At 37.3% G+C, this 22785-nt stretch overlaps 1 protein-coding gene across 3 annotated transcripts in view; it reads left to right on the top strand.

The window, feature by feature from the left end:
* The window catches only part of IDE (insulin degrading enzyme), a 58634-nt gene that overhangs the window by 14204 nt on the left and 21645 nt on the right, over nucleotides 1-22785 (top strand). For 2 of the 3 annotated variants that reach the window (XM_074155122.1, XM_074155121.1), the window contains exons 5-14: nucleotides 262-384; nucleotides 2022-2134; nucleotides 2548-2710; nucleotides 3348-3440; nucleotides 3977-4068; nucleotides 5618-5698; nucleotides 8511-8614; nucleotides 16086-16188; nucleotides 17174-17296; nucleotides 19340-19422. In XM_074155122.1, the coding sequence (XP_074011223.1) occupies nucleotides 262-384; nucleotides 2022-2134; nucleotides 2548-2710; nucleotides 3348-3440; nucleotides 3977-4068; nucleotides 5618-5698; nucleotides 8511-8614; nucleotides 16086-16188; nucleotides 17174-17296; nucleotides 19340-19422 (1078 nt within the window). The remainder of the gene's footprint in view (nucleotides 1-261; nucleotides 385-2021; nucleotides 2135-2547; nucleotides 2711-3347; nucleotides 3441-3976; nucleotides 4069-5617; nucleotides 5699-8510; nucleotides 8615-16085; nucleotides 16189-17173; nucleotides 17297-19339; nucleotides 19423-22785) is intronic. The other variant, XM_074155124.1, reaches the window with a different exon arrangement.

The raw sequence follows: 22785 nt of genomic DNA, 5'->3' as shown, positions 1-22785 counted from the left end.
GCTTTGAAATAACCCATTCAAATTACAAAGATTATTTTGGAAGGCTAAAACATCCTTGGTTCTTTAGGAATGTGCAGATTGAGAATGGAAGTATTTATTGTCTCTGATAACTGGACCAATACTGTCTCAGCTTTACTTATTATGCTTAGTAATTATTTTTAAAATTACTGTCCACTTGGAGGAAAGCAGATTTATTAATTTATTATCTTTTTGATTTGTAAATTCATAAATATTAAGTATTGTTAACTTTTTATGTTACAGGAAACAAACTCACTCTGGAAACTAGACCAACCAAAGAAGGAATAGATGTAAGACAAGAGCTATTGAAGTTCCATTCTACTTATTATTCATCAAATTTAATGGCTATTTGTGTTTTAGGAAGAGGTGAGTTTTGTTCTGTTGGTTGAATAAGACTTTGCATGTATTTATGTTTGAAGAAAATGAAGTGTATGCAAGTGTCTGAAAATCTACAGAAGGGGAAAATAAAACTTGTACAGACTGACCAAACATAAAATTATGTTTAGTGAAGTCTCCCAAGCAACTTGCAATGTGTTTGTGTTTATAAGCTTACAACAGAAAAAATAAGCTGAAAGCTTTAAATCCATTATCAGGTCACCAGTTGCTGTCATCGTATGTTTGTCTGACGCAGACTGACACCTCTCTGGTTTCAGGTGTTGGGAGGGCTTTTGATACTGTTTTCATGTTCTAGACTTATACTTCCACTACAAAAATGTCCACTTTCAACTGTGGAAAATGACTAGTAAAACGACCTAAATTCAGGATTTTAGCAAGAATTTTTGTATTTTGTAGTAAAAAAATCCGTATGTGCAAATTGCAGAAATGCTTGCATGGGAACAAATTTTAAGACTATTTTCTAATGTTATTGATATCAATGAAAGGTATTTTCCACCGTCAAATTCTTTCAGTGTGAGTTGCCCTTGTAAATATCAATATAAAGCTCGAATGTGTATTTTGCTGACATGGATAAAAAATAGTGGTCTTTAATAGAATTACATGCAGGTCACAACATTTTATTTCACAGTGACCCACCTCGGTTTGCACTGTTTGGGTTTTTTCCCTATGTGGTTCTCTCAGTGCGGTGTAGAAGCACACCTGTGTTGGGCAGGGAAGATTCCGCTTCCTCAATCGAACTGGGATTGTTCTGACTAACACAGTGACTGCTTTTTCAAATCTCTCGTGGATTAAGGTTGTACTTTGAGACATCCATTAGACACCCAGTTTTTTCTTCAGCGCTTACCCTGGAAAGGCGTGTGCTGAAAAAACTTGACCGATGAGTCTTTCTTATCATATTCTCACTTTGGGAAGTGCTCCAAAATGCATTTCTTTAAGCAGGTAGCTATTTTGAAGGCAGTATTTCAACAGAAGCAGTATAGGTCAATTTAGGCAAATTCAGGTACAACATCAAATTCTTTCTGCAAATGCTCTTCGTCTTGTGTTTGGAGAGTGCTGGAGACGTGGACTGAAACTAGAATGGATGTAAAAGGAGAAGTGCTTAAAGAGGTCACGGATGCGTGTGCAGTTTTGAGGAGCACAGAGGACCCTGGCTCACAGTGCGCTCGAAGTACTGGAGGTGAACTGAGGCTGAGGAAAATCCAGGTTCTGGCAAAGATGCTTTCAGTCTGGAATATTTGCAGCCGTAATTCCATGTCCCTTAAGCTTCTTGTGGAATGTTTATTTTTGTAAATGTTCAATATCTGACGCGTCTTTTCTTCAGTTCCAGCTTAGATTCATCAGTAAAATTTAAAGATTTTTTTTTTTCCGGTTACAAGATTTATTTTAATCATGGTTGAAGCCTTCCTTTAATAAGCATGGTGCTTATAGCACATTATAGTTCAGAACTTCAGTATTAATATAGATTTCCTTTCTGAAATTAATCATCAGCATATCATTAAAATTACTTTTCTGTGTAATTCATGTCTCCCCCACAGAATATACAAAATCCAGATTTGCCAGAGTGTTCAGCTAACGATTATGCCTTTTCTAATGTTTCTGTTTTCTAGAATCCTTGGATGAGCTGACTTGCTTAGTGGTAAAGTTATTTTCAGAAGTAGAGAATAAAAATGTCCCTATACCAGAGTTTCCTGAACACCCTTTCCAAGAAGAACATCTCCGGGTACGTATAGAGATACATCATGAGTGTGTACCCTACATGACACTTCTTAGGTTCCAGTCATACATTGTGCACTTTTGTATCAGTGTCCCTGTTAAGTTCCATATTTCTTTCTTAGTTTTCTACCCACCTTTCCATGCTGACTATAGTATAGTTCTGTGTAGTTTATAATACAGGTTGTACATTTGGTTGCAGCTGTAAGCAACTGGGGGATAATTAATTCTCTTTTTGTTTGAATCATGAATGGCTAAAGAGTTGCCCTAAGTTTTACATGCTTCTACTTTTGAGATTTTGTTGATATATTTGTAATAAAATGTGTGTGTGTGTGTGAAGGGAACATGAAACGTGTTCCTGAGAGTAATAAAATAATGAGTTTCGTTTTGTTTATGGATCTCCTTGTTTATTTTCCCCCTCAGCAACTTTACAAAGTGGTACCTATTAAGGACATTAGAAATCTTTATGTCACATTTCCTATACCAGACCTTCAGAAGTACTATAAATCAAACCCTGGCCATTACCTTGGTCATCTGATTGGGCATGAAGGCCCAGGGAGTCTTTTATCAGAGCTTAAAGCCAAAGGTAAGTCCTCTGAAGTTAGAGAATCAAAAAGTAATTTAATACACATTTTTTAAAGCTTAGCTGCATTTCACATAAAAATGACCTTTGTATATTAAATTTAAAGCCCCCAGCTGTTTGAGTAGTTTAAGTTGTAAGTTGTTTTGTGCTTTATTCTTGTATTTGTGGTGCATAAAAATAAATAACAGGCACTGTGACTACTGAGGCTATTATTTTTTGCACTCCCCTTTATCTGCTCCTGTTCAGAGAGAGTTGCTTGAACTTCAGCATAATGATCTCATCTGTGTTTTTTCACTGACTTAGAGACTACTGTCAGGTCTCTTAATGTCTGGAAGACTATAAGAGGGTATTTTTCATTATTTTTCTTTATATTACTTTGTTACAAACAGAAATAAATTGCCCAGTAATCAAATGATCTTGAGTCTGTCATATCACCCTGAGCACAAAGTTGGATGGGTCTGACCTGTGTTGTGTTTAACTTGCACCGTTGCTATAGGCGTTAAGGAAGAGAAGAACATGTAAAGTAGTCAAACTGTAAAGAGAAAAAAAAAAAAAAAAGTAATGTTGCTGAGGCATCCAAAAAGTACCATCAGTTGTTACAGTTTTGTCTATGTAATATATTTTCTCTTTGATTTCATAGGATGGGTAAATACCCTTGTTGGAGGACAGAAGGAAGGTGCTAGAGGTTTCATGTTTTTCATCATTAATGTGGACTTGACAGAGGAAGGGCTTTGTAAGTGAAGCACTATATCTGCATTTCATGTTGTTCCTGATCTGAGGGGTTTGTGTTTGTATCCAAAGAGACTAATGGTGTTTATAGCTTGAAAGCCAATTTATTTTAATTAACTGTTTTCTCTTCTGTGTTTAGATCCTCTCATATGCTAACATACTTCTTCTAACATAATAAATGAACTTACTTGAGGTTATAATAAATTCAAGTATGTCATTAAATATCGGAAAGTCAATTTCTTTAAAAGAAAAGCTGTTAATACCTACTTATTAATATGATTTAGGCCTGAATTAAATTATATTGTAAATCAATATCTTAACATAAGACATGTTCAATGCAGTTTTCAGAATTAGCTGGGGACCTAAATACTTATCTTAAATTCACATCTGAGAAAAATGTGTTTAACTTTGCCAGTGGGATTGCATGTGTACTTAAATATCTTGATGTATCAGAGTAAAACCTTACATATTTGTGCTCATCAGAGTTTTTTCTTTGTGCAGAACGGAGTGAATTATTAAGGAAGTATTTTTTCTTTCCAGTGCATGTTGAAGATATTATTTTGCACATGTTTCAATATATTCAAAAACTACGTACAGAAGGACCTCAAGAATGGGTTTTCCAAGAGTGCAAGGTACAGCGATTGAAACTTGAAATATGTAGTGGCTGTATTTTTACAAATTTTTGGATTACAAGCAGAAACAGATTCCTTGGCTTTGGAAATAGCTTTTAATAATCACATGGTAATTAAGGTTGTTAATTTTGAAGATGCAACATGACACAACTGACAAGTACATTCGGAATATATTGTCTTAATGTAGATGTGAAATTCTCTCATAGAGATATGAGTTGACATTTTATGATAACACAATGGAGATGGAGGAAGAAGCATCTTACCCTGTTCACAAGGACTTTGCATAACCATCACAGAATGGTGAGGGTTGGAAGGGACCTCTGGAGATCATCTAGTCCAACCCCCTGCCAGAGCAGGGTCACTCAGAGCAGGTTGGACAGGAACATGTCCAGGCGGGTTTGAAACGTCTCCAGAGAAGGAGATGCCACCACCTCTCTGGGCAGCCTCTTCCAGGGCTCTGCCACCCTCACAGGAAAGAAGTTTTTCTTCATGTTGAGACGGAATTTGCCGTGTTCCAGTTTGTGCCCGTCGCCCCTTGTCCTGTCCCTGGGCACCACTGAATAGAGCCTGGCCCCCTCCTCTTGCCACCTGCCCTTTAGCTATTGCTCAGGATCTATGAGGTCCCCCCTCAGTCTGCTCTTCTCCAGCTGAACAGCCCCAGGTCCCTCAGCCTTTCCTCAGCAGAGAGATGCTCCAGTCCCTTGATCATCTTCGTAGCGCTTTGCTGGTCTCTCTCCAGCAGTTTCTTGTCTTTCTTGAACTGCGGAGCACGGCACTGCACCCAGTGCTCTAGATGTGGCCTCACCAGAGCAGAGGGGGAGGATGACCTCCCTCCACTTGCAGCCGCGCTCTTTTTAATGCATCCTGGGAGATGGAGGTGAGGCTGATGGGCCTGTAGTTTCCTGCATCCTCCTTCTTGCCCTTTTTGAAGACAGATGTGACATTAGCTTTCCTCCCATTCTCAGGCACTTCTCCGGTTCTCCATGACGTTTCAAAGATGATGGAGAGTGGCTTTGCAGTAATATCTGCCAGTTCCCTCAGCGCTGGTGTGTGCATCCCATCAGGGCCCATGGATTTGTGGGTGTCAAGTTTGCCTACCTCAGCCTTCACTGAAGGTGGAGGGGGGGGAAGCATTTGCTGTGAGGGGTGACGTTGAATTGGAAAATGGAAATGGCTGGTCATCTACCCCTCATCTTCTTTGATACAATGAACATTGCATTGGAACACTACGTATTGGTTGTATCAAATATGGTGTGTTTACAAAGTACCAGGAAATTTAAATAGATGAGATACAGGACAGATCTCTTGGTATGAACAGGGCTTATGTGACTTGTGTGACACTTCACATCGTGAAACTATCTGAAATTGCGTGCCAGTTTTGTTCAACTTGAATATTGTTGAAAACTTTTGTGTTAGGTACCTGTCTAACTGCTACACTGTGGGTACAACAAAACTCCTTCCTTTTCTTATGTTATAAAAAGTAGACAATAATTATTCTGAAAATAGTCTTTAATGCATGCTTTTTAACTCTTCCTACACTGTTTCCTAGGATCTAAATGCTGTGGCATTCAGATTTAAAGATAAAGAACGACCACGAGGTTATACGTCAAAGCTTGGAGGAATGTTGCATGTAAGTGTGTGGGGGATTTTTGTTTTGTTTCTGTATTTTTTACAAGATGTGGTAATAGTTTAGCAGTATGTTTGATTATACTCTATTTAAATACAGGTATTTGTGAAGGTCCTGTGTACTTGAGCTTAGGAAGCTGATATGCTGCATAGATCTTAGTTCTGGCAGACAAGAAGTCCCATTTCCTTCACTCTCTACCATTTTATACTTCTATACTTGGTAGAATTATTTTATAGTGACTGGAGTTGCTATTTGATCTGTTTCAGTGTTTCTTAATGTACATGTGTACCTTGTTATTCTGTGTCTACCTGAGAGCTAAATGTTCTCTAAAGAAATACTAGAGAAATACTATCATAAACACAAGTGCTATGCTCCTGAATGCTTCCATAGTTAACAATGTTAAAATGTTGCAGTAAGTGGAATGTTCATATTCAGATAGCAAATCAGAAATGTTTGACGCTACTAACGTGGCTACGTATTGATATTGAAAGAATCACCATGTACCGTATACTGAGTTCTCATACTTCTTGCAAAATTCAGTTCCCTCACTTTGCTTTAAAAGAAGATTTAGGCGGGTTTTTATTTGTCTAGTGAAATTTATGCAACTTTTATACCTTTCAGCCATTCTCCATTGCACAGCTCACGTCTACGTCTACTCAGAGGCATTTTTGGTTTCTTTGCAGGAATTCTTGTTAATGCTCCTACATCTTTAATTTTTAGAGTCTAAAACAGCTGTCTTTAATTTTAGAATTGTCTTTCTGTTTATACTAAGAGCATTAGAAAACTAAAAACACTTAAATGGATATTTAAAGGAGCTCCTGTTTGAGATGCTGTTTTTTGCTTTTGTTCTGTCAAATGCATAAAATCTCTTTAACAAATGGACTTCTGACTTCTGGAACAGTCTTTCAGTGGTCTCTTACTTGTTGAGTCATTCCCGATTACAATTGCTGTCTCCCAAAATCAGGGCAGGATGTTGCCAGCACTGTTCCAAATAGCAGGGACGCTGCTTTCCTTTTACTGCGCTTTGCAGTCTGAATGGTAATTCTGACGCTGCTGTTAGTTGCAAACACTCGTAGAGAAATAACTTTTCTAGTTCTCTTTGTTGCCTCTGAGTCATACTAAATTTATGCTTTGAATTAACCAAACTAGAACTGTTGTTTGGTGATTTCATGCCTTTATGAATAATAGCTGGTTTTCCTAACTTGGAGCAGAACCAGCCTATAAGGTAGCAGGAGTAACGTCGTAAGTTGCTAAGTATTTACCAAAAGGGTTTAAAAATCTTTTTATTTGACAAAACAGAAGTTTCTCTTTGAAGCACATTTGTGCTGGTCCAAGGAGTGCCCACTAAGGTCTTGCTGTCAAATAATATTTCATATTTTGCATGTGTAGGCTTGATGTTTTCCAGTTGTTCCTTGGTTTGCAGTGTCCTTTTTTGTGTGTTTTGTTTTGTCTCCTTAATTGTATAATTTTAAAATTTTCATTTTAATCTGATTGTTGTATTTAGATTGGTTAGTCTGTTTTATTTTAGTTACTTTATACTCTGATATTTTTCATTTTAGTTATGTTATACCTTGATGAAAAGTAATCACAGAAGGGTTGGGGTTGAACTGGGCCTCTGGATGTCGTCTCATCCAACCCTCCTGCTCAAGCAATACAAAAGTAAAAAGTAACCAAATAAATTTTTATGTTCGATTGCAGTTGGTGGGCAGACCATGGCCTGTGTTTGTAAAGGAAATAGTGTAGATTTTTGGTCACTAAATCTGTATTGTCTTGGTAATTTGAGATTAGAAGTGAATACATTGCTTAAAATCTCCCCTTCGAGTTGCTTTTTCTGCGAAGCTGTTTAAGCAGAATGTAGTTAAATGAGCATTCTTCAGGGTAGGATGAATCTTTGGGACAAGACCTTTCAAATTCTAGATCTTCATCATTCACATTTGAATTTTTTGTAACACAGGTTTGGTTCATTGTCTCCACACACACACCCCCCAGCACACTCTCTTTTCCAGAATCCTTTGTGTGAGTTCCTTTGTGTTCTGGAAGTCATTCCACTGTGGTTTTACATATAATGTATGTAATTCAGAAAGCCCTTTTGTAATTATTCTGCTCAAAAAAGTACCACCTGTGTGGCAAACTGCAGGTACTCAGTGCTTAGGTCACCTGGTATTTTTCCCGTGGTAAACAGGTGAATATCAACAAAGTTTTCCTGTGAAACACACTAATAATTTTCAGAGGGATTTGTACTGTTTTTTCTTCTTGAATTGCAATGTACCTTAAGAGACTTTCAGTTTGATCCTGAATAAAAAGTTAGAATTAAAAGCATAGTACAAGTTCGCACAATTTTAGGTAATTTAAATATACCTTGCTTTAAATTACTGTAAATAAAAATTGAATTCTTAGGTAATCCTAAAAAAACTTAGTGGATTTTTTGTTTTGGTTTTTATTTGTTTCATTACGCTTTGTTTTTCCCAGATGCACTCTAGTGAGTACTTGGTGTTTTTATCTTTAAAAATATCCTCCAGGGGTCAGCATTTGCCATGTTATTTTCACTTCAGTTCAAAACAGTATTTAAAGGTGGGTGACTTATATTTAGACATAAAATATTTCAAGAGAAAAGAATGGCAGTATACAGTATATAAAAGATACATAGGAGAAAAGAGAGAGATTTTTAAGACCTCTATGCACAATTTGAAATTGCCAAAGTAATACAGATTTAGTGGCCAGAAGTATACACTTCTTTTTCCTTTACAAAACAGTAATTTTTTCCGTGCTTAGTTTTTGTCTAATTCATCTACGTGTTTCGGGCTTTGTTTTTTAGTATTATCCTATAGAAGAAGTACTGGCTGCTGAATATCTGCTTGAAGAATTCAGGCCTGATTTAATAGAGATGGTACTGGATAAGTTGAGACCAGAAAATGTTCGGTAAGTTAAACTGCAATAACTGTTAATTTTAACCCAAACATTATAAGAAAGCAGATGAACTAATGGAAACACAAGTTCTTAGGTGTTTCTTACCAGCTCCAAAGTAAATGTCACTGAAAAAGGGCTGGTTGTCCTGTGTGTTAATGTCCGTGCTCCCCTTGGAAATAAGTGCTCTGAAGTGCCTGCAGCTCTTCTGTTCAGACAGAAACTTCCTTTTGGTCCTTTTTGTGCAGAACGTCCTCCTCAGGCTGGAAGTATCTTTAGGAAGATACTTAATTAACTCAACTGTTACTGAGAAAAAGCCTAGTAAAATGATCCTGCCCTCACTAAATTCTTGGGATGTTTTATATGGAATGCTCTAATATTCATAATTTGGAGCTAGAAAAGTAAATTGGAAAGAGAAGTCGTCAGGTTTTTGAGCAACAAACATAAAATACTGAATAACTGTTTCTTAATTGTTCTATGCATTGAACAGGGCAGAGGTTCACTAGGATGATATGTAAATTTGTGTATATATTTATATGTATGTACAATGCAGAATCAATTACTAGAAGGTTGCTTGGGCAACAGTTATAGTAGCATTTTAGACTGAATTTTCTTTTTTCTTCTTTTTTTTCAGTTTGATTCTTTTAATATATCTTTTGTGTATATTGTAATAAATTGTAATATTGAATTAGTGGTGTAGAGATATTATGAAAATGTGTGAAAACACAGGAACATGCTCTTATGCTTCTGTGTATCAGCCTTACTGTGTTGGAACACCTGTTTATCAGTGTTTTGGAAGCAGGTATATGATACAAAAAATAATGATTTTTTTTTTTTAGGGGGACCTTGCAGGGGCCCTGTTTCTGAATATGTTCCACACTGAAATGTTCAGTGTTGGATAAAAAAGGACAGTGAGGCAGGCATTCCTATATTTCTAAAGTGTCTATATTTCAGCTTCCTGAAATTACTGTGAATTACTTGGAAGTTTGGGCACTAATTTTCACTATGTTTCTTTGCATGACAAAATCTGTCTTGCATATTCATTTAGTTTAAGATACACATTAATTTATTTTCAAAAGATGGTATATTTCAAATAATTATTGGTTAAAGTAGGATAAAATTGGGTTATGCACTATATCTGCAAATGTCACGGGGTTCTGGTGTTTCTAAGGGTATACAAGTAATGGCAAACTAAATGGAGCTGCCTATGTCAGTGACAGTGGTTGCCATAGTAATTAATGCCCTTTAAAGAAGGGCCTATATGGTTGTGCGTGGGTGTGCATCTATGTGTAATGTGTGTGGGATACTGCAACTGAAGCTTGAATATTTTGAGAGATCGTATTTTGAACAAACAATACTTAAATTTTCCAGATTCTCTTTCCTATTGTATTAATACTTCTATTTTGAATATATTTTCGTGTTGATCTACCACTCAACTCCTTGGAAATTTGATACAAGAGCTTGCCTTTTGCATAAAGACTGTTTTTAGTAATTAAAAGAGAGAGTATATGTAATTATTTCTTCTCTGAAGAAAGCTTAACCAAATTCCGCATGAACGTGAACTTTTAACTGGTTTTAAAATTGCTTACAAGCAATTGCTAAGCCATTTTTTATACTTATTTAGTAAACATGCTACAGGTGCTTAATCAGATCTGATGTTTATTCCAGCTTCACATAGCTTTGAAACATGGCTCTTAACATTGCAAGAAAACAGTCAATATTATCTTAGGGAATTATACCTTTTGTAATACAAATCGGGTCTTTGTTATTAGCCAGAGAACTTCCAAAGCATCTGCTTGCCTTTAACTTTCAAAAATTGCTAGAGAAAATTAATACATGTCAGTCCATTCATAGGCTCTTTCTAAGGCGTACCAAGGCGGGACGCCGCAGAGCACTGGCCAGTGCTGGGTGTCAGTCCTGCTGCTGGCTGCGACCGTCCTCCACAACAGCCACAGCTAACCCTGTCCAAAACGTACTGGTGTGAGAAAGGGAAGCGTAGAGAATACTGGTAGAGGGGGAAAATCCAAGTCTATAGAATGTGGTCAAAAGCACAGGAATAGCGGTGGCAATTTTTAGAAGAATATAGGATGCTATATGGTGTGCTTTTTTTCAAATACGTAGTAAACGGCTGTCTCGCGATGATCTTTTAGTTAATCTAACCCCATATTTGCGCTTGCGGTTGCAATTCTGTATTCCTCTGTGTCCTGGTTAAAAAAAAAAAAGGCAAGGTAAGAGCAAGATGAGCGAGAATCTTGTTAGAGAGAGAGAGAGAAGAAAAAAGGAATTCTAAACTGATACGGAATGTAGCTGTCATTTATTTGAAATTACCCTTCTGGACTAATCACGTTGTCTCTTCATTTCACCTGGCTTAAGAAACAGATCATGATGATTATGGAATCCTAAGCAGTTGAATAAAAAACCTAAATATCAGGAGATAAAGGGACTTTCAAAACCGGAATATATGTGGTTCTGTGGCCTCTTCAGTTTATTGTTAAAGACATTGTATATTATTCTTGTTGCAGAGATTTTAATGGGGCTTAAAGATAGTAAATACAAGTAGGTTAGTTCACTGAAGCTTAAATACCCACAGCTCTGCCTACAGCTGTCCTGTTAACCTCAAATATAAACATGTACACACTCGAGAGTCACCAGAGACTGGTGAAATGCAGTTCTAAGGGCAGAGTTCTGCCAAGCACCGATATTCTAGCGTGGATGGGAGAAGGCGCAGGAGGCCAGTGATGAGGCTCTAAGTTCTTTCAATTTTAGTGGGAATTTAGTGTTTTTATTCAGGGCATCAGTGTTTAAAGACTTGAGATAGATGTTCCTATTTTCATATGAATGAAACAAAGTATTAACTTGTAGCTAGTACTATATTCCTTTTAGATGCTTATTTAAGCACTTATCTTTTGAAATTAGAAGTAGAATGAAGTGAACTAGGAATTTTTTCATCTTTTACTTAACTCATACTTTAAAGTGTAGTAAAATTTAACAAGGAATATAATTTTATAGTATCTTTTATTTTAAATTGCTGGCAAGATGAAGTATTTTGTTTGGGGGAAAAAAAAACCCTCAGTTAAATATTACTAACAGTGTTTTCATGGTATGTTACAAAGATTTGGGAGAGCCACTGTGGATTTGCATTTTTAGTGGGCTCTCTTGAAAGAATGAGTTGAGATTTTAGATGCTAATAACAGGGTCCCCTTATTTTTTACGTTTTTTATTACATGTATATCTATATGCATGTAGTAAACTATCAGTCCAGTAGCTCGTTTCCTACTTTTGTCTTTGCGTGAGAAAATTTTATATACTAATAAACTGTGAACATGGGCTTTCAAATATCTGTATGTGTTCTGGTTATCTGCCGTTTACTGATCTTTATTCTCATGTATATCTTCCTGCTTTCCCTTTTTATGAAAGAATTAGCATGTACCACATCATTCTAACTCTCCCTGTTGTTTTTTTGGTTTTTTTTTCTTTTTATGCTTTACATAAATTGTGTCTTGCAGTGGTTTAGTTTCCATTGATTTGAATTTTTCTTTTGTATCATGGTTTTATTTACAATTTCATTTTCATGATCCTATTGGAATTCACCTACGCTGAAGACTTTCCTTGGTATATCTATATTGGGGTAGCTGCATTTGCAGAGACCACTCTTTGATGCCTGTAAAGAAGTTTAGCTTTTTGACTATTTTCTTAACAAACTGTGTTCTTAAAAAGTATGGAAAAATATCCATACTCACAGATGGTAGCAAGTATCCCATATGTGCTTCTGTTTGACTGAACCATAACAGGAAGTTTCCATGTTCTCCTCCCCTCCCACCCCCACACATGACTTGTTGCATTTAGTGGCTTAATTTCCCCAAGAGAGAAACCTTTTTAAGATGTAAGTATCATTTTTACTTGTTGAAACTGCTTTGGGTTTTGCCAGCCATCTGTGAAGACAAGGGAATAGACTTGGCATGTGTTGCAATCTTAGCTGAAAAATATAATTTTCCCATCATTTCCAATACAATTTTTCCCCTTCATCATCTGCAGAATAAATGCTCTTATTAAAATTTAAGAAGTTAGTTGCTTAATCTGATGAGTCACTAAAGAACATTTTTCCCCTTGATAGTAAATGGACTTTTTTTCCCCTCTTGATATCTGAAGTGCAGCACTAGTACTATCCCAGAGGGAAGAAAAATAAAATGAATGCCAAAAATGTTGATAGAGAAATTTCTAAGGGCTGGAATTTCACAGATACTGAGCAAACAGTTACTTCAATGCAGTTGGTGATGCTGATCCCTGATGATAAATATGTTACGAATATGGAATGTAAGCGGTTGGGTTGCTTTTTAAATTGCATTGTATCTGGGTAAAGATTTTTGGAAATCAGAGTTTGTTAGCTTATTTCCCCCCACAAACCCTTGTGTTTGTAGAGACTTAGTTTCACTGGAGCCCAAGTAGTAACTGGTGGTGCTCTATGGGAGGATGAGGATGCTGCACCCAGCAACATCCATCCCTCTGTGTGTCCGTTCCCCACTTGCTCTGTTTTCTATGAGATATGTGCGGAGGTGGCTTTGAATGGCCTCTGTTGCCTCGCATTAGTTTTACTGATGGTTTGGGGGAAAGTTACAAACAAATCTGGGCTTTTGCTGGTTTTGTCTCTGTCATGTTATTTTATGCGTTTGAATAAGATACGTGTAATTTTTTGCATTGTTTGACAATATCATCATTCAGAAGACGAAGTATACATTAGTTCCTAAAAAAAAAAAAAAATCACCTGCAATTATTCCTTTTTAAGTATAAATTCATTTTTTTGCAACAAACTTGCTTTGCCGTGTCTGTTACTAATATTACAAATACTGTGGTCTATAAAGTCTATTATTTTTTCAGCCTTAGAAGCTTGAGTTTTGTTATGTAAACTGGAATATAATCTTGATACTCTCTCCTGGAAGTACGTTCATTTTGAAGCACACAACACTCTTCTGTGGGTTTGTCACTTGTAGCTTCATTTTAGATTTCAGGGGAGTAAGAACCAAGGTGGTACCTGGTAAATACGTATCGGGATGCAGAAGTTGTGCTTGTTTTTGAAAGTCAGCCATAACCGAGGATCGCAACAGTTTGCATGTACAGGAATGCACATACAGAAGTGAATTGCATTTACTGTGCCTCATGTTCACAAGTGGCTCAGGAGCCCCATTGCACTGGTTGAGTTTAAATATTTTATAAGTGGATCCTATAAAAGATTGCCCGTCTTGCCTTTCCAGTGTGTTCCAGTGCTGCCTTAGGGCACGGGGATGTCCATCGTGCCACACAGCACAGCGTGGAAATGGAAGGCAAAAGTAGCATTGCATAATTGGTAACTTTAAAGGTAGATTATGATACGCTTAAATAACTGCATAGCGTTGTATTTCTACCTGTGGGGCTGCTTTTCCCCTCCTCTTCTCCTGTCTCAGTGTTCATTGCTGCTGGTGCTCGTCTCGGTTTAGGCTGGAAGTCTGGGGCAGGTGAGATGCCTTTGGGTTCGTTTCATGTCGCTCTGGGTACATTCCAGAGCTCAAAGTGTCAGTAGTGGTTCCAGGGGTGATGTGGGGAATGGGGAGGCAGGAGGGTCCCCTAAAGCAGTACTGCTGGAAGAATTGCAGTGCTGATTTCCACAATTCCATTTTCTGTGCCTTCAGCAGACAGATATTTTTAGCTCTTTAATTTTAATATGTTTCTACTATGTTTGGGTGCTTGGATTGTCTCTGCTGCTTGAGCATGGGTAGGTTGGAGAAGGGCAGAAGGAGGGAATGTCGAATAACAAACATCTATGTATTACAGCATACACCTTTACACCTTTGCTTAGACCACATGATTATTGGGATTTTATCAGGATAATCTTTTATGTTGAGACTCTGTCTTTTTTATTTTTATTTTTTATTTAACGTACAGAAAGGCCTGGTAGGTTGCTCATAAAGTCTATTAGGATTTCAGGTTTTTATAGTCTCTTAGCAACTTCATCTGTGCATGATAGAGCTTTTGCTCACCAGCTGTCCAAGTTAAAATGCAAAACATAGTAGAATATTTCAATGGCTCTTTTTAGTGTAAACAACAATCTCTCTAATAGATTTCACGTTGTTGATGGAGCTCATGTCTGCTGTGTTGCAAGAAAAAATATTTTCTAGGATTAAGGTGCTTAGTTCTTTGCTGAATATTTAGTTAGTATTGTTCCTTTGGTATAAAAATGTAACATGCAAACAGATAAGAAGCCATTTTATAGGAAGTCACAATGAAAATGTTAACTTTTTCTATTGCCATTTGCAATGAGAGATGAAATAATGTATCTCTTGAAGAGGAATACTCTCATTCTGCTTTGGGTATTGCATGACTTCTGCAGAGAAGCAGGCGTTGTTCTGTGCATGTAAGTGTGTGTGTTCATGCTAATCATTTGGTTCTTTCAAAGGTGGGGAGTAAAAATCTCTCCCTTCCTTAGCCTGGGAGGGATTGTTAAATATATGTAGGAGGTACTTGTGTTACCTTTTTTTTACTATTTCAGAATTCTTATATACATCTATTTACTCTTAAAGCTAGCTGCTTATTTCCATTGAATACTCTTTTGAGTTGTGGATTGTTAAAAAGCATTAAAGGAGTTTTCTTGATACCTGTTATGAAGACTACTGAAAAAATACTAACACGTTTGTAACTTCCTTTGTGCTGGATTTCCTTTTATTTACGTGTATTCTTCAGTTCAAGGAGTGTTTGGACAATGCTTTTAGTCATATGGCTTATTTTTAGGTAGTCCTGCGAGAAGCACGAAGTTGACGGTCCTTACGGCTCCATCCCAACTTAAGATATTCTGTGATTCTACAATTTAGGTTTCTAATTGAGTATAATTCTGTTGTATTGACTGTAAAATCCATTAATCTTCCTGCCTTTCTTCTCTTCCCCTCAAAAAAACCAAACCAAGCCAAAAAAACGAAAGGGAGAAATAAGTATCAATCTGAAACGAGAATATGAGAACCATACAAAAATAAGGATCTCTTACTATCAGATTATGAATGGGAGATTGAAACTGCAGTAACGTAATCTAAAATGCTGGGTCTAGAATGAAATTTCTATAGTCGGTATTTTCACATATCTGTGTGTTGATACAGGTGGTATGAAAATTGTTACAGTCACTCCATTAATTTTGTAGAAGATCTCAAGAACTGCTTTCTGTGTTTTCTGGAACAAGAGCAAAGCCTAAAAAATAAAAATTGCATGCAACAATAATTGTGTGTAACTCTAGGTTGTGGCACTTAAGAAGAACAGTAAAATTAAAAGCCGCTGATAACCTGATTTCAGTTAATTTGAGTGTGCAGTTCCGTATGGGTAGACTTGCTATCCAAGCGTACTCTGTCCTGGGAACATTTCCAGAAATAAATGCATTCTAGTGATGGAACAGAAATAGTGCTCTGAATAACTTCTCACAGTCTTTTCTTGGACTCATTTGTGCCAAAGTGCTTTGTCTCTTTGTTTTCAGAGTTGCAATCGTTTCCAAATCTTTTGAAGGAAAAACTGATCGAACAGAAGACTGGTATGGAACACAGTACAAGCAAGAAGCTATTTCTGATGAAGTTATTAAGGCATGTAAAAACTCTTAATATATTCTAATATCTGCAGGTGAAAGACAGTGGTAAATTCTTTGTCTAATTTTCCATTTAGTTGAAGGGAGAACGTAAATCTGCTGCTCTGCATAACGTGAAAGTTGTACAATGAGCCTGTTTAGTATTACGAGAAGTAAAGATCTTGTGTTAGTTTTAGATTTCAAATACCCTTTACATAGGACATATCCATTTTAATGGTTTTAAACCATGTTAAGTATAGGGAATGTTACACCATTTTTGCTATAAAAGATCCATAATGTGCAGTGGCTACTTAAAAATGTAAGCATTAACTTTTTAAAACTTCGAAGTCTATATTAAATGTTAATGAACTAATCTGTTCTGAAGAAAGGAATCTTTTTACAGCTACTGTATGTAACTGTGATTCTGAAATTGATTTTTGCAACTTGCAAAATGAGTATATTTTGCCAATTAAATGAGCTTCTAAAAATCAAAACTCCAGGAAAGGAGGTGGGCACATCCTTATTGAAACTTGTTATTGATCTGTCCTTTTAAGAAGAGATGGCTGTAAAATACACCCTAGAGCTAAATTGGACGTGCTGAGCATGCATTGAACAGATGTTGCGTGGAACTCTCTGCTTCTTTAGATTGTCCATACCTATGTTCTTGATTAGAATTACTGCTTATGTATTTAGTTTTATACCTTCATTTAGAGTTCACAGTAGCAGAAAAGACGAGACATAGAACTGCTTTCCACTCCACTGTAAACTTTTCAAATTAATTTTAATCGTTTGTCTTCCTCCTCAGAGCACATCATCCTGCTGAGAGCCTACACCAGCTTGGTTTCCCACATAATTCTCTCTCCCCCTGTTCTCTCAATAGTATTTACACATAAGCTAGTGGAACAGATTTTTAAATCTTTTGTTAGAGCATAAAATAAACAAGTATATATCTGTTGATTAAGCAGAAATTCCACTTAGCCTCATTGTTTCTCCTGTTTATCTAGAAATGGCAAAATGCTGACCTGAATGGGAAATTCAAGCTTCCGATGAAGAATGAGTTCATTCCTACTAACTTTGAGATTTTGCCATTGGAAAAAGATGCGACGCAGTACCCTGCCCTTGTCAAGGTAAGCTAACTGTATTTGTTCTGTTTGCCAGCTAACCTTCGGGGAAATTAGCAGATACTTCCTATGTGTTCTTAAAATACAGGTCATGTCATACTCCAAAGTATAATGAACAGAAAAGTACAAAACTTAATGATATTGCTAGAAGGAAAGTAGAAAGTTCATTCTTGCTAAACTGTGGATTATAACTATTTGGGTTCCTACGAAAAATGAAATTCCAAATAGCTTGAACTCTCTTTACCCTTTTGAAAGTGTGTTGACAATTGATAGAAATAGTATTAAAGCTGTTTCTTCAGCAGAAGGGTGCCTGTCACTTTTACATGGCTTTTTTGAGCAACGTTCAGTAAGTTGTGGGTAAGGCAATTCTGTTGTAACCGCGTATGGAAAAAGCTTCTGATTGCATGGAAGAAGGGAGAGAGATGTAAGCACGTAAATAAACATCACTGTCCAGTTTCCTGGAAGCATCGTTTGATGATCTCGGTAATTTTAGCAAATCTCAGTTTTTCTCAGTACCTAAAATTTACTAAAAATTTCTTCTCACTACTAAAGCGTAGTTGTCTTTGCTAATGCTAATCTCTATTCTAGGCTTAGTTGGAGGATAAATAGGAAAAGCCACCTGCAATTACAAGTTGTGCTTCAGCTTGCATACTCAATTCAGGAATACTTTTTACATGATGAATCTAAGTCTACTTTGGTGCTCTGATATCCTTCAGGAGAACACACTTGTTCTGTGTAGGGCATTTTAGGTATATACTTGAAGCAATATTATTAATGGGAGAGGACTTGGAGCATATGCTTATGTTCATCCAGAACTGAAACCCTGAACCTCATCAGGGACAGGTACTGCAGCTCTGTTAAGTAACACTAATTGATTTGCTACAGAAACTTGATGGTCCTTTCCTGTCTCTGTAGCAACGAGGCAATTGATCCACACAAAAGCTTTGCTTTAAGGCATCATTGCTTTAGAAATGTATTTGCTTTTAGTTTTTTCTTCCCCTTTCCCCAGAAAATACATTTTTCTGAGGGAGAACTTTTTTAATCTTCTGTACTTGATGAAATAGACATTATCTGTTTTCCTGCATCTATTCCTTTCTCCCCAGCTGTATGACGGTGCCATTTTCCTTTTGTGGGCCCTGGCATTTGTCTGACCCCACAGCAAGACATTGCGAGAACTAAATCAGCGGAGATTAGTTGTACCAAAAAAGCAATTTTTCTGCTGTTTTTTATGTCTAAGTGATCTTACTATGGACTAGACTGGTGCTGTGGCAGATAAGAGGGATGGGAACAGGATGGCCATTTTCTCTGGCAGCATGTCACTAGGTCGTCTCTGCTGTAATGGCACATCTTGCCCCGAAACCCTTTGGGAAGGAGGGCAGGGGGGACACGGGCTTTGCCCCAAGAGGTGGATGGTTACCGTGGGTTGCAGCCATCAATCTCCAGCTTCTGGGCCAGGTCTGCGGGACCACAGACAGGCCCTACTGTTCATCATCCTGTCCCTGACGCAGATGTATTCCAAACTGCACAGTGGCAATTCAACAGAATGAAAAATTTGTTGTCTGGGAGAGAAGCTGTGATTTGGCTTTTTAGTATGAGTCTAACACTATGTAGGGGAAGGCGTGCTGTAAGAGACGAGACCTATTCCGTCTTCTATGGAAAAAGGAGGAGGAGAATGCGATGCCAAATCCCTGAAAAGCAAAGATCATCTGCTCAAAAATATGAGAAAGAGAAATAATTTTACATTTAAAAGTTCTCTCCTGTATATCAATTTAAAGATGAGGTTTTGGGGGGGGGGGGTGTGTGTAAAGTTAGGTAGAGTTGGAACAGAGAGAGAGTATCTGTTCCGTTTCACAGCTTTTGTGGGAGAAAAAGCAATAGAGGAGGTTGTTCAGATTCTTTTCTGTACTAGGAGATTATTCTAAAAAAATTTGGTGACAGGTCTTTTAACTAATTTGAAGTGGTGAAGACACTTTTTTTTCAAAAAAAAAAAAATCGCCTAATATATTACAGTTAAAAGGTGACTTAACAAAACCTCTTTTCTTGACACAGGACACTGCTATGAGCAAACTATGGTTCAAGCAAGATGACAAATTTTTTTTGCCAAAAGCTTGTCTCAACTTTGAATTTTTCAGGTATGCAATGTTAAATATATCACATAAATTGCTCTGCAAAAGCTTCTTGTTTGTGGGGAGTCTGCGTTTCTGTGAGAAAAGTTTCGTTGCATGTATTGAGGCTTGAAAACATTTCTCCTTACTCAGGAGGATGCAATAAACTGCAGATGGCAGGGAGGCTGATGGAAGTTACCCAGTAGTTGAGTAGCAAGTGGTTTGAGGTGCTCCATTTATAGGAACAGGAAAAGCTTATATGAAAAGATTTTTAAAACAAATTTTCTTCTATGTTTTATTTGCTGTACCTGAAATATGCCTGCCAGTAGGACCTACTACATACTGCAATATACCTCCTTAAAAATGGGTGTGTATTATTTTTAATTAATAACTAAATCACAACTATTTTAAGATAGTGTTTTCTTTATAAAATGCTATTCTGATTATGGGTTTAGGTTCAAATTCTATTTTAATTTGTGTAATGCAAGCCAGTATGCTGACACCAACAACTGATTATTATTTTTTTGTTTTTAGAAGAAACACAGTCAGTATTATTAATGAATTGTGATTCTCACCTCAAGATGCACGATAAAGTGCTGTAATGTTAATTCTGGTCTTGCGTTATTTTCATCACAGAAAAATTATCTTTTTTTTTAAGTAGGCATGACTATGATGTACCTTCTTTGTGTTCCTTTCAAGTAATAATTTCTAACTTCTGAAATAAAAATACAGCTGTCTTTAGAGTGCAGCTATTTCTGTGCTGCTCTACTGAAAGTGAAAATAATTTCAGGAACTCTCCTCCTTTGGCCTAATGATTCGGTGATGTTGCTGGAAAGGCTGGTATGTGGGCTCTTGTAAATGCACTGTCAAGTCCTTGTTTTGAGACAGCACTTGAAATTTCTCTTGGCAGAATTTTAGATAGAAGGTTTTTCAGAGAGTGTCGAATCTTGGTACTGGTTGGGGAAGATAGGTTGTCCGGGCATTTCCTCTTTCTACTTTTTGAAAGCACAGGGCAAACATTACAACTGTTTCAACTTCAGTGTGTCAGGGAACGGCAGATCAAACTGGTAACTGCCCACCTCCTGTTCAGAGAACTGCCACTGCAGTGCTTGGACTTCTCTGTCTGTACGTGGTGGCTTTCCAATGTTTGACCAAAATCCAAATCAGGATTTTATTGATGGACACTGAGTTTATGTTATACAATTGTGAGGTTTTTTTTAAAATCAATTTCAAATGAACTATGAGTGATCCAGTCTTTATACCAGTTTTTGAATGATTAAAAGATAATAATTGATTTTATGTACAGCGCACTAAGGTATAGGTATACGCACGTACCTGGTTTGGGTTGGAAGGGACCTTTGAAGGCCATCTAGTCCCACCCTTCTGCCATGAGCAGGGACACCTTCTAGATCCATGGTGGCAGTCTTCCCCTGCTGGATCTGTGCTCTCACCTCCATCAGCACTTTTAAAAATCCAGGAGTACTTGAGCTTTGCTGCCGAATGGGATGGAATGATTTGCTTCTTTCCTCTTGGGATGGTTACAGGGGGAAAGCTGGCTTTTTTCTTAGGGTTGGGGGTGGGGGTTCTGTCCTTTTCTTTAAAAATAAGATCGTAATTGTATCTGAGTGGATGTGAGGAGATTTTGACAATACTGGGTACATCATCTCTAAAAGAAGTTGTAAGGAGGTTTGTCTGGTTTTGATGGTTAAGAAAGTGTCATTGTGAATCTCCCTCTGTTTTGAGACTGGTCGTGTCACACTGATGGTCACTGGAGGAGATGGTGAAATGTATCGTGTTCATTCGTGAGAGGATGAAATTGCCCATGGCTCTTGCGGCCGAGTGAATTGGTGAATAAAGCCATCTCAACAGCATGAGTTTTCATGAAAAGCTTTAGCCTCAGTTGTAGAACAGAGCATGGCAGCCTGGTAGCAGATAGCAGGAATTTGTCACGCTCCCGACAGCTTCAGTAGGACAGATAAAAGGAGGAGGGTTTGCTCTGCCTGCGGCCCGAGCACCACGGGCCATCAGAGGAGTTCCTGGCCCAGGTGTCAGAGCAGCTGCTGCCGCCTGGATGGGGCACGAGGAAGTGGATGAGGGCGGTTTCTCCCTCAAACACACAAATCCAGTAGGAACAATCTGAGTGTATGAACCTCCAGAAGTCGCCTTGTTCCAAAACTGAAAATCCTTATGTGGCACAGGCCTTGCGTTAAAGAAACACCACAGGAAAAACCTCTGACACCCCGGGACTCGTCATCCAGCCTAAAGGATGATGAGAAGCTTTTCCTTCTGTATGAATTATGACATAAGAACTCAACAGGTAGCCTGTTTTTAAAAAAGGAAGCAAAATAACAATGTAGTGTTCTGTTGTTTCAAAAGCTTTCTGAAGGTAGTGATAAACTCTCCCCTTCCAAGTTTCCCCAGATTTAGAGGCATGGATGTTAAAAATAATATGCTAGTTATTTTTACCTGGATACTTGCTACTTTCCAGTTTAAGAAATATTTCAAGTGACTTCTTCAGTTCCTGATGTGGTGACCCAGCATCAACACCTCAATGTTGGTTTCAGCTGTGTCCCTTATATCTGTGCATAAAGTGGAAAACACTAGACTAAGAGTTTTCAAATACGCTATCAGTGATTGAGTTGTTCTGCTTCCTCAAGTCTAGTCAAAAAAAGGTAAACTTGACATAAATATTTATTTACAAAGTTGTCAGTAATAGAAGGCAACTCCCAGAACAGTGTTACAATAATTGTTTTCTGGTATTTTTCACTTGAGGATCAACGATTTAGTAGTCTCCATTATTTTTAAAACTCCCTGTTGGCCTTTGCCAGCTAAATGAGTGTACAGAAGTTACAACTGGTACAAACACAGTAATCAGTCAAACTGATTAAGTCTCTATTCTAGTATCAAAATGGAAAAGAATATAATGAGTTTGGAGGCAGGTTTATGATAACATAGGATTGACCTACATCTTGCTTTGAATTCAGTCTTAATTAGAAAAATTCAATATTAATTGGATTTGCATCATTGGGCGTATTGAAATTGCTCAGTTTGGGGAAATTCTCATTGTAGGGAGAAATGCAAAAAGCAGAAAAGCAGTCTCCTTTTTTTTTTTTTATTAACTGACCTGTTTGCTTAAGTGCAGCAAAGTAAATACAACGTGTCTTGATTTATGAGCACAAATACGAGAATACCTCTGGAATCTTCAATATATTTGGGCATTGCTCAAACCATAAGGAAGGTAAATAATTACTTTCAGCTATGTTCATATTCGGCTTTGGAATAGGAATCCTTCATAATGGGATCCATCAGCATACTCGCAGTAAATACCATTTCCTTCATACCAAAATTAAAAGGCCCAAAGAAACTGAGAAATAATTTTAAACTGCATGT

This window comes from Numenius arquata, chromosome 10, assembly GCF_964106895.1.
Source record: "Numenius arquata chromosome 10, bNumArq3.hap1.1, whole genome shotgun sequence".
Taxonomy (NCBI): domain Eukaryota; kingdom Metazoa; phylum Chordata; class Aves; order Charadriiformes; family Scolopacidae; genus Numenius; species Numenius arquata.
This window is presented reverse-complemented; position numbering and strand designations above follow the sequence as displayed.